This window comes from Girardinichthys multiradiatus, chromosome 7, assembly GCF_021462225.1.
Source record: "Girardinichthys multiradiatus isolate DD_20200921_A chromosome 7, DD_fGirMul_XY1, whole genome shotgun sequence".
Classification (NCBI taxonomy): Eukaryota; Metazoa; Chordata; class Actinopteri; order Cyprinodontiformes; family Goodeidae; genus Girardinichthys; species Girardinichthys multiradiatus.
The window spans coordinates 28347027-28359622 of NC_061800.1; the positions used below are offsets into that span (position 1 = coordinate 28347027).

The following is a 12596-nucleotide window of genomic DNA, read 5'->3' on the forward strand; positions in this document are numbered from 1 at the left end:
CTCCAAATGCCACGGGCCAACCCTTCCTTTAGCAGTTGGGGTTCTACAGCAGTTTTTCTTTTCCAGCCACAAATCCTGTGTGAAGGTGCGATGAGGACGAGCCTGGTAGTCACGTCAATCTAGAGCAGGTTACGTAACAGCAGACCTGGTCTAATTATAGGTACAAAACCTGCTGTTTATAATATGACACCACAACCTGATACAATTAAAAGCATTACAAGACAGGTGATGAATAAATGGAACAAAAATGCACTGAAGTGAAGCCGAGGCTCAGCAAGGATAATAGAGAGGAAGCATGGAAATTGCATTTGTAGCTGTTATAAAGAGGCACCACAAACTGCCTTATATAAAGTTGCCATTAAATGCCTTTAACATGTCGAGTATTGTCTTCATGTTGCACTTATATATATATATATATATATATATTACGTCTTCTTTAGAACTAAAGAACACCAAAGTCTTTTAATAGTGTTAAATGTTTCTGCTTTATAACCCTCTTTCTGGAATATATATTGTGAAATACTGATCTTTGCAGTCTTGCACCGTAAAGTGTGGTGTAATTGTGCCTAGAAATGACCATGTGTCTATGATGACTGTAATTCAGGACTCCCTGTAAGGGGAAGAAAATGTCCACCCTTAAATCCATCCCGAAAGAGGAAGTGCCAGACCTTTTATGTTGACATATGATCCAGCTGAGTGCAAGAATGGGATTGTGGCTCTTTGACTGCACCGACTGGGGGCCCCACTAACTCTTCAGAAGAACTTCCTGGCATAGGAAGCATCAGGAGCACATGCACTCTGGTGCAGACAAATCATTTTTCCTGTGGATGATATGGTTTGTGTTGACGTATGCCTGTCGATCTCCTCCAGTGAGACAGTACCATGCAAAAAACAATTTTGTTGAAGGCTGCTTGCATTAGAGCAAATGTCACTTTTTGAATGGCAGGAATCAGAGATAGGAGGGTTTTTGTGGGTTTTTTGGAAACTGCATCCTCCCTCTTTCTCTCAGTGATGTTTTTGGAATGGGATGTTTTTCTTTTTGTTTATTTTATGCCCCCCCATCCATAGCTCCTTGCCTTTACTATTCCCAACTAACTCCTTTCATCTGTGCATTTCCTATTTGAACCCCTTGCCACAATTTCCCCCAGTTTCTTTAACATTTTGCCCCCTCCACCCCACACACCAATAACTCTCCCTCCTCACTTCCCCCCCTGCCCTCCTCCCTCCCTATGTTGGTAAAAATATCTGCAGACAGTAGTGGCAGAAGCATGCCTGACTCTGCCTCTCTCTCTCTCTCAGACATCCCACCCATGTGATCTCACAGGCTGCCTCTGCTCCCTGCTCCACTCTCCGCTCCAGTCAGGCTCCTGCCTTTCAGCCCAGCTGCAGCTAATGAGCCTTTGTGCGGCCAAAGATATAAAGCGAAGGGAGAGTGCAACACAGTGACAGAAGAGGGAGTTGGAAGTGAGAAAGACTGTCGTCTTGCAACAATAAAGCATATGTTACCGACAACGCAGGCAGAGCTGGAAAATTACTCGTCTCCCTCGACCTCCTGCACACTTTGCTCTCCCTCTGTCTCTCTCTCTCTCTCATGCCCGTGGAGCTCAGGGGTCGCTGCAAGTCAGTGGGCTGAGACAAAATGAGAATCTCTCCATTCATCATGTTTCACCTTCTCTGAGTGGCCACATTTGTGACTGGGTGGTTGTAGCGTTGTGAGAAGAGGTGAGAGGAGTCACACTCTGCCAGTGGATACAGGTCAGTTGTTCCTGTGAGGGCTCACACACACTAACACACACGCACTCACACACTCGCACATTGAAGTGGTCATAGTGGGACTGATATGTCATGACTTGCTCCAGATGCCTCTGGCTTGTTGGCATCACTCTGGATGAGCCTTTCTCTGTCAACTCTATGACTGATGGAGAGAAAATAAATTAGTGTATTTGCGATGAAAGTGTGCTCCAGAACTGTGAGCACTGTTGATTAGGGATGAGAGTTTATGTACGACTTAATGTGTGTTCAAACAGAGGCAAATACAGGGAGGGGCTTTTCCAAGCTGTCTTTTTTTTTGCTGCATTTTTTTTTTTGCTTGCCCAGCAATGATCAGTGGTAAGGCAGTGGAGACAAAGAAAGGGCTGTTGAAGAAGAGCAACAATCGCTGGTTTTTATTTAGCCATGATTAAAGAGGTTCACCCTGGTTTACCCACAGCTGTGATTTATGATGTCATCCCTACTGAAGTTTTAATAGTGCCACAAGCAAATGCTGATGAAACCAGGAGGGAATGGACTTATGGACTGCCGTTTATTGTTAAGAGCCCCTCACACGGGGTACGTAGCACAGAAAACACAGCCATATGGGGAAGCACTATTTGTGAGAGTACATTAGAATCTCCATGGAAACCACTTTTGATATCAAAGCTGAGCGGCAGCATTAGCTGAGGGCTAAGCATGCAAGCACGCTTCCAACAATGGTATCTAATTAAGACCCTGAGTAGAAAATGGGCAAAAATTTGCACAGGTCATCTCTGTTGGAAATTTCCACTCCTGCTTGCCAAGGTGTGAAGTAGATATTGAAAAAAATTCATTTTCCTTATGTGAGATCAGAAGCTTTTGTTGATCAGATTTTTGAGAATTATGTAATAAACTCAGTGTTTCATTAATCTTTCCTGGCTTTCTTGTTCAGAACCGAGAGGAGGTTCAGTTTCTTCTCAGCCGCATCCGTGAGTTGAAAATACACTGCATCTAGTTCAGGATGGAGCTGTCTTTTTTTTTTTCATCCACATTATTATACATTTTTCATGAAGAGAAATTCAGTCAATGAGGTTACCCTGACTGACTTTTTTGCCTCACATTCCTTAGTTGTAGGTAATGCTGTTGACTCTGGAGGTTCTCCAAATGCTGGCCGTGCCATGCCACAGCCCTGAACAAGCACAGCCTCCAGGGCACAATGACCCTCTTGGCAAAGCTGGTCTTCCCTCCCCTGGTTGCACCTCTTTCTCTCCCTCTCTCTCTCAGGCAGCATGTCTCACAGGCCGAATTTGCATCTGTAATGACTTGATAGCAGAGCCCAGATGAAACGGCGAGGCTGTCTATGGAACTCCCCCACAAGCTGCTCTGGCAGATAGAGTGGGCACTGGCTGAAGATGCACGCCGTCTCTACTGATTCCAGGTTCTGAGAGAGAGGGCGAGAGAGAAAGCAGCCAGGGAGAAGCTGCCAGTCATTGCAAGCCTCGCTGTGCCTCTGCAGCACAGTTCTGTCATTTAAAAATGTGTTTACGATGTTCCATATATTACTGTTAGACCAGTGAAAACAATGCTTCAATATTTCATATATGTAAGGACTGTTTTTACATATTTCTTTATTGCAAGTTGCATAAGTCGTGAACCGTATGTCAAGACGTTTTCAGAGGATGTAAAGCAGAAATGAAAATGATGCATGGTCTGATGTTTGCAGTGTAGGAGTATTAGAGGCAGATTCAGTGTGACAGTAATTAGTTTTAGTGTATTTGACTGATGAGCCTGTTCTTGTTTATTTGTCTAATTACATCATCAGTCAGGGGAGTTAATGGACTCTTGGTTGACATTGACATAGTCTGTTACAAAAGCCTTTGCATGACATGCCAATGACAAACATTTCAATGGATAAAAGGAGTATTTTCCAGAATATGTGCATGGCACTGTACAAATATATTATGAAAATAGTGCAGGCACTCTGGCTGCTGTCACTTTTCTATAGTGGGACATACACATAGGCATGGGCAAGTATGAGCTTCTCATGGTGTCATGGGCTTGGGTAAAGATACCAAACATTCATGCTTTAATGGTATTTACATAAAAGTTGAAAACTAAAATGCTTAACATCAGGCTGGAAGTAAAATTTTCCTTTTACTAGCTACTGTGGATGGTGGACGGAAATCTTTACCAGCCACTCAAAAGGTTGAGACGCCAGTTTTTGTTTCAAACAGAGACAAAAAAAAAAGCAAAACAATAAAATACAGTAATTTCACTTGTTAAAACATTTTATAGGTAATCTATTTTTAATTCTGTAAAAATAACCTTATGAAGGGAATGTCGTAATAGACCCTGCATATGTATGCAAACACAGCAATGCCACTCCAGGTCATTTCATCCCTTCACCAATTTTTACCCCCATTTCCTCCACACAGAGTTTGTCCCTCAATACAATATTTCATACCCATGGACCCAAATTATTTTACTACATATACATATTTTTGATGAGTTATGGTTATAATTAATAATAAAAATACACAAATTTCCTTCTCAATTTATTATACAAGCTTTTAGAAGATTTCATATTACACTGTACTTGAAACATAAACACTACCACACATATGCCAATCAACACAGTATTGACAGAATGTGTCTCAGAACAACATGGATCCTTGTCCTCATAAATTTCTATGCTACAAATCTGAAACTGAAACAATATATGCATATTACCTAATTCATCTAATGATTGTACCAAATGCTGTGCTTCAAACTAAATTCTGATGAGTAGCAGTGGAAGGAAAATTGATCCAGTCTCTCTTTTTTTCATTGGACCTCTCAATCAAACACGGTGGAATTAACTTCCGGTGAGGAAGATATAGTTTGTAATTTGCAGCTTCACTGTTCCTCCTCTGCTCCTTTGTGCCAAGGAGATCAATGACCCAGGGATTGCCTGGAAGCTGGGACAGCAGCAAGCGAGACTGTATATATTTTAGTGTGTGTGGGTGCTTGAGTGGGTGGATAGGTGGGTGAAAGGGGGGGGGGAATTGGCAGTCTGGGGTAGGTGGCTAGGATTATGAAGGTCCTAGACTGGATATTAAATAACACACAGGCTCCTTCTCTGTCTCTCAGTTTCAGGTGCAGATGCTGCAGGCCATGAGCGGAATACTGAAGAGAAAATTTGAGGAGGTGGAAGCCTCCTCCTCCCCGTGCTCCTCCGTGCGGGAGTCTGATGATGAGGTCTCCTGCAGCGAGAGTGGGGATAGCAGCGACAGCGTTAACCCCTCCACCTCAAGTCCTTTCACCCGTGAGTCTGTTTCTTTTAAAAGCATGCACTGATTTCTGCTCGTCTTACTGACAGCAAAATTATGATTTCATATCAAGAAAAAAAAAATACTGAAATGTTTTTTTTTATTAAAATGGGAGTAATTCTCAAAACCAAGCTAATTTAGTAGCCCACAGTTATTAAAAGATGCAGGTTATCTGCACGAATCTGCTCGTCTTCTGATTAGCGAATATCTGTGAATAAAGAACTGCGGCTGCGATTTGGGGAGAAGAGGAGACCGATGTTGGTGATGAACAGCCTCGCTCATTAGGAGGACCATACAAGCTGAACCAGATTAATGAGTTGATCTCAGGCTGTGTGTGCTCATACTTTACACATACTGTAGATAAAACCGCTCTTAAATGCTGGGAAGTTGTACACCAACATTAGTATTTAAATGAAGTTGTCCTATTTTCAGTCAATTTGAAGGAAAATCCTGTAAAGATGTAATAAAGAGAACTACAAATTAATCTTATTGTGTAATTTACTGAGAAAAGGTTAATCAATTAGCTTCTTGATCATGTCACACAAAAACACTTTGAAGCCACAACATCTTCAAAGTTCAACAATATGTCAAGAGATTAGGGATGGACAATATTCTAACGTGTGGTTGAAAAATTGTTGTGAAAGGAACTGGTCATGTGATAATAACGAAGAACCAATTGATGGTGTTAACCAACTCCAAAAACAAATTATATGGTTGGGAGTGTTACTTTTACTGTTTGAACTATTTTTCCAATGTTGGTTACATAACAGCATAAATGAATCCTGCATTTATTTTTCCAAACTTGACCAAATGCAATAATTCTGTACAGTTTAGCTGTACACTTAGACTAGCCGCTTAATTAAAGAGGCACAATATATCAAATCGCAACCATCCTCATAATATTACTGTTTGCTATATTTCCAAAAATGCTTGGATGCAATATTTGGACGGCTAATAAACTTCTGATGCAATACATTTAAACTCTTTATGCCAATGATATTTTTGGACAGCTTGATTAAAAGAGTAACCACAGTAGCAGCATGGAAGGCATGTAAGAAAATACTCCTCTAATATTTTCTAATAATCAACCCACACCTACGGGGTCTGGTTGCGCCCGGCAATTTTTTATGAACCTTTTTATTCAGATAAAACTGTCCACCGCTCAGGTTTGGTAAAAGTTGACACCGTAATGATGGACATAAAGAAAAGCGTTGGTTGTATTTGTAACCATTATCATCATCTCAGGCAGGCATTTTTATTAAACGGAACAAGAGAACAAAACAGTTTTATACATTTTTACAGGAACTCAGCGATTGCTACAAAGATCAACAGGCTACACCTCTTTGACAAGTCACATTTTTGAGGTTAGACTTTTAGGAGCTACTACTAACATGCTGATAGATGTTTCCTTTTATTCCGGTGGAGGAAACAAAATTAGTTTACAGTAATTGAAAACAGAGACAACCAGCATCAAACACCCTCAGCATAAAAATACTCCTAATTTCTTCAGAAATCAAATCATGCATTTTTGCATCCTGTGCATGTCCTCCTTTGCCACAATATCTCACATACAGCTCTAAAGTCAAATTGAATTTCTCCACTCTGGCACATAAATCATGTACTTGTTTGCAGGACAGCAAAACATTACAGGCATTTATAATCATATATAGGCTGACACATTCATATTTATCATTTTCTGTGTTTGTATGCATGTGTCTCTAAATGAACTGCTACATTAAAACACTCAGCAACATGTTTGACTGACAGTAACGTCATATTAGTTGTGTTAAATCAACAATACAAACATCAAAGTAATTAGATCAGTGCATTCTAAAATTATAGAAAGCAGAATTTATTCCCTTTTATTTTAGACAGTTGCTCTTTTTGTTTAACTCATTTAAAAATCAGCAGATTCTTTTTCTCTCGGTCCACATAAATTAGTTAGACTTTGAAAGGCAGCATTTGAGTTTGATGACATTTAAAAATACCGTAACAACCTGCAGATGTAGTTCTTTTAGTTTATCAAAAAAGCAATCACAGCTGAGATTTGAAGCAGCGTTGTACCATAGAAATGTTTCAAAAAGAGGCTTACTGCTGAGGGACTCCACTGTGATTCTTGGATTAATTTCACTTTGATAAAAAATAAATAAAGTTAAATCAGTTACAAAGTCATTGCTAATGAGGTACAATGTCAATATGAAAGAATGAATTTCACTACAAAAAACAAGCGAGAGAATCACAGCAGAATTGATCTCTAAAAATGAGCTGAAAATACTAGAGATCCATTGATCAGAATTTTGTGTCCAATTTTTTATTTGTCTTTGATTTGATGACTACATTGTTAGAAGATAAAAAGCATTCCATGTATTTCCTTCTAGGCTTACTGATGCAAGTCATTTATTATTTATATCACAAACAGAGGCAATGTGATGTTGCTGTGTAAGAAAGCTGCTAGTGTTATACTGTTAGTTCAAAAACAAATAAATAATTACAAAGCTGATGTTTTAAACTGGATTTACCATCTTACTTCAGCAATTTAACACAGTTAGCACTTGTTGCCTGGTTTGAATTACAAAAACAGCGGTCTCTGTGTATATTCGCTGGAGAGGGATTATGTTTACCTTAGGTCTGATTTCCAAAAGACTGCGACATTTCCAAACTCAGCATCTCCTATAACAGAGCACCTTTGCTGAGCACTGTTCAGCCTTCTTGTTATCTACTGAAGGTCTCACTCTCTCGCGCGCCCTAGCAGCCTAACCAAATGAACATCTATGTGTCTTACCAAAAACCTTAATTTTCCTTTTAAATATCTTCTTTTATCTTTATGCTTACTGTGCATCCGTGATAAACTCATTACCTATACTGAAAACAGCTAACTTTGAGTTTTCTTCACTCAGTAAAAGCATCCACTCCGAAGAGTGTTGCTGTTTGCGCGACCTGGTGGAGTTTAGGTTTGGCACAATCACCATTCAGGAAAAGATTGCATCCAGTTGTCAATTTGACTTCGGAGTGAATCTCTAAAAAATTAAACGAAAAAGCATCCACTTTTTTTCTAAACGAATGACATACAGGTTGGCGATAGGACCTACACAATGGAGATAAGAGGAGTGTAGACTTTCATTTGGCCTCTGCAGCCTCTGGTTGGTTTGGGTCTTAAAGTTATTTTCCTGTTCTGATGATGTAGGGTGAAAAAAAAATCTTCAACATGTTCGAGGAACTGTCATGCCAAAGGTGTCAGAATCTTTAATGGGGGAAGGAATGTTTGTGTAAAAAAAAGTATTTACATATAAGATGTCTTGTAGACTTTTAAAGAAATAGTTTAAAATCTCCTGAACAGTAATTTCCAAAAAAAGGTGCCTTTTACCTGATTTTGCTGTGGCCAAACTGTGCTCTCCTCCATAGTGTATGGCAGTTTACCGTTTAGTTTGAAAAGCATTGTCCTCCTTGTAGGAGGTGGAGAGCTGCAGGAACCAGATGGTTTCTATTTGTCCTTTCTGTGTGAAGTGGGGGAGGCGAGGGGTTAAACACTGGGAACGCTGCTACCGAGTGAACCAGCTCAGGCGAGGGATAATTTATGCTCCTTAGTTGCCCTCCTTGCACCTCCCCCTTGTAAAGCTCTCTATAAAAAGACACACCAGAAACACCCGTCAAATGGAGGAAAAAAAGTGAATTTCAGTAATTTCTGCTAAACGTGATAGCTCACGTTACTCTATAAGGCAATTTATCTCGACACATTTATCAAAGCTATTAAGGTGTTCGTTCTTGTGAAATAGCTTATAAATAATCAAAACAGAGTAGTGCTTATCAGTGTTTGACGCTGTGACTGACTTTTTGCCATTAATTCTTCTGTCAAGAATTACCAGATTACAAAATCTTCATGCACTTTATCTTTTTATTTTTTTTATGTCTTTATTTTCCTTTTTTAGCTGACTCCATCTTGAAGCGGGAGAAGCGACTGCGGGCCAGGAGGGTACATTTTGAGAATGTGACCGTGTACTACTTCAACCGGCGGCAAGGCTTTACCAGTGTGCCCAGCCAGGGTGGCAGCACTCTGGGCATGTCCAACAGACACAGCTGGGTCAGACAGTACTCCCTGGGAGAGTTTGCCCTGGAGCAGGAGAAGATTCACAGAGATTTACTCAAAGACCACTTGAAGGAAGAAAAACTCAACTCCATAAAGCTAAAGGTAAAATCTTTTTTTAATGGGTCAGTAAAAAAGTCATAAATTCAATCAATAATTCATAATTGCATATCATACTACATACTTAACAAGCATTTTTTAACAAACAGAAGTCTTGGGTCTGAAGATTTAAGACAATTTGTTGCTGGGTTTAATTTTGTGAGAGCGATCTTATCCTAAAATGCTTTGGTTTTCTTTAAAAGATTTAAAAAGTGTAATAATAAGTTAGCATGTAATATCTTAATTCTTTGCTAGAAGACATTTCTGTTTGAATGTCTCAGTTTTTAAATGGGTTTACTGTGAATCAAAAGAACGTTTAACAAGATCTCTGACTGTGAATGTTCTGCATTAGACCAAATACCTTAAAGTGACACTGACAGTACATGAAGTCAAATTCTTCAGGTTAATTTAAATACCATCAAATCCCAACAAAATGCCAACTGAAGCCACCTTACAACAAAAACACATGTGGTTCACATCCATTTATGTAAATTCCAGTTTGGCTCAAATTTAGCTCTGAGCAATCAAATCCATTCCACTTCAGTCCAGACACCCAGATTCAGATCCAATTACATAAAGCCAAGGTTATTCCAATAATAACCAAAAGTCAGAACCTGTTGATCATGTCATGCTACAAGGTAAAAGCTATCTGAGAAAGCCTACCTGAATGCAGTCGCTGATTTTGCAGCACTCAATCATCCCGAGCAAACATGTTGTGACAGTGGAAATGACCACACCCTTTTAACAGGAACAGACTTTTAGCAGAACCAGGATCAGTGGCACTCTATCACGACTGACTGGGGGTTGAGAGGATAAGAAAGAGACACAGACAAAAACAGAAGCATTGGCCCATATTGAAAAAACCAAGGAGAACACAGATTTCACAACAGATATGGCTCCATCAATGACTGACCAGGAAAGAGACCCAGCTAAACACAAATGAATTGAACTGGGAGCACTTTCAATGGGATTTAAAAATACAAAGAAGGTACCTATTGTTAAAGGCAGCAACAGCTTCGTCATTGACTTCATCAAGGAAAAGGGCACAGTTAAACAACAAATTAGGGAGCCAGTATTTGTAGTTAATTACAGCCACTCCTTTGTTTCTGAGCAGCACAGAAACACAGCTAAACACAGACACATTGGAAACAATTTTCTATGGGGGAAAACAAGAACTAAAGACTTAGTTAAGGGCAGCAACAGCTCTGTGATTATCTCCACCCAGAAAGAAAAGACACAACTAAACACAAAATGACATACCTAAAAATATTTTTTATAGTTGGGGGGGAAAAAAAAAAAACCTTGTAGTAGTTAGTGTTGATAACAGCTATTTCAGTTTCTCCATCCAGGTAAGACACACTGTTAAACATGGAGTCAGAAATGGTTTCAATCTGAAAAGAAAGCCTAATCCAGGAATGACCTACAAACCAACACAGGAGCAACAGGCCAACCATACTTTCTGTGAAGAGAATAAACTTGAAATAGCAACAACAGTTGCTAATAATGCTTAAATGGAGAACAGCAAAAGAAAGTAACAGTGATGAAAAGTGGTCAGTTAAAAAAATTAGTTTTTTTAAATAAAATAAAAAGCAAAGAATTTAAAAATAAAATATGTATTGTTCAGGTATAGATTTATGTGCTCTTTATCGCTTGATATTTTGTACAAATATTTTTCATTGAAGAAAAGTATTGAGGCTCAGAAAGAACCAGGAAAGTGATGTTAACTTGAAAATTGATAAAGACTGTAAACTTTTATAATTCTTAACCAAAAGATATTTGTAAAGGTTGATATAAAACAAAACAAAATCATCAAAATAACTTAGAAGGGTTAGGTAATGTTCTCATCCTATTTTTCAGCTGACTGAGAACGGCACAGTGGAGTCCGAAGAGGCCAACACGCTCACAGCAGAAGACATCTCCGACGACGACATCGATCTAGACAACACTGAGGTAGACGAGTACTTCTTTTTGCAGCCTTTCACCACTAAAAAGCGCAGGGCACTACTGCGCTCCTCGGGGGTGAAGAAGATTGATGTGGAGGAGAAGCACGAACTTAGAGCCATTCGCATGTCCAGGGAAGACTGCGGCTGCGACTGCAGGCTGTTCTGTGACCCGGAGACCTGTGCTTGCAGCATTGCAGGGATCAAATGTCAGGTAAACCCACAAAATACATATTTTACACAGAATCCTTACACATTTTTGACATCCTGTGTAAACATGTACAAATCCTTAAAATTATTGAATCTTTTATTGCAGTAGCATACTCTCAAAATGAAAGATTTTAAATGTTTAACCGTTTGTTTATATATTTATTTGGCAGGTGAAAAACAAACTCCACACATGTAGGAGAGTTTTTACCAAACTTTCTCAATTCTTATGAAATAAAATGTAACTAAAGCATTTTTTTAATTTACACTTCTTTTTTTAAGCTGAGATGAGGGTTGAAAAACCTTAACCTAGCAATGAGTTTCTATTCCCTGTGATATAATGTGACGTGGCACGAGGTCCATTTCTCTTTGCCATTCTTCAAAATGGCAAAGAAAAGAAAACATACAATTCTAGTAAGGCAATTATGTGTCAATCTTAACATTGCATGAAAAGGCTACAAGAAAACAGTTCATGCCTCAACTTGCCTATACCTACAGCCTTAGCAATAAATAAAAAGTACAAAAAAAAAACACTAACAGCGACAAAGATCGCTGGACAAGGACATGTGTTTACTTTCTAATAACACACAGTAAGGAAGATGGTAAGAGAAGATGAAAAAAATCCTCAAAGCTCACTGTTAAAGAACTGCAGCAGCAAGTTGGAACTTGCTGTTACCAAACTTTCATAAATACCATTAGCTGTGTATGCTAAAAACAACATTTTCTGTCCCAACATCACAATTGTTAAGTTTACTAAATGCTCCTGGGATCTTAACTTGAACCTGGTCCTTTGATCATATGACACTAAAATTGCACTTTTCTATATCAAAGACTAAAGGTGGAACAAAGGTTAACTATGTGAAAAAAACTGAAGGGCAACACATATTCGTGGCATAAAACGCATATTAAGAAAATACTCTATTATTTTCTTATGAACAACCCACCCTAGTGGTGTATGGTCAGCGGCTGATGCTCCAAATGCAAAGTCAGTGGACATTGCATTCCACTTCATGCCAAACAGTGGGCATAAAGATCTGTCACACTGTGAGCCTGTTTCTTACCGAAAGGCCCTGGGAACCTTGTTACAATCTATTGCATCATGGACTGTTTTAAATCTCTGGAAATTCTGGTGGAGTCTATCAGAAAACAAAAATGATTCTGCCAGATAACAGAAAATGAGTCTCCGTTGAGTGAACAGACCAAACTCAGGATTCTAGACGAACAACACAA

The 12596-nt window shown here is 39.2% G+C and overlaps 1 protein-coding gene across 3 annotated transcripts in view; it reads left to right on the forward strand.

The window, feature by feature from the left end:
- Positions 1-12596, forward strand: part of csrnp3 (cysteine-serine-rich nuclear protein 3) — a 41186-nt gene that overhangs the window by 23613 nt on the left and 4977 nt on the right. For 2 of the 3 annotated variants that reach the window (XM_047370351.1, XM_047370350.1), the window contains 4 exons: positions 1300-1755; positions 4861-5035; positions 8966-9225; positions 11077-11373. In XM_047370351.1, the coding sequence (XP_047226307.1) occupies positions 4873-5035; positions 8966-9225; positions 11077-11373 (720 nt within the window). In that variant the 5' untranslated portion in view covers positions 1300-1755; positions 4861-4872. The remainder of the gene's footprint in view (positions 1-1299; positions 1756-4860; positions 5036-8965; positions 9226-11076; positions 11374-12596) is intronic. The other variant, XM_047370352.1, reaches the window with a different exon arrangement.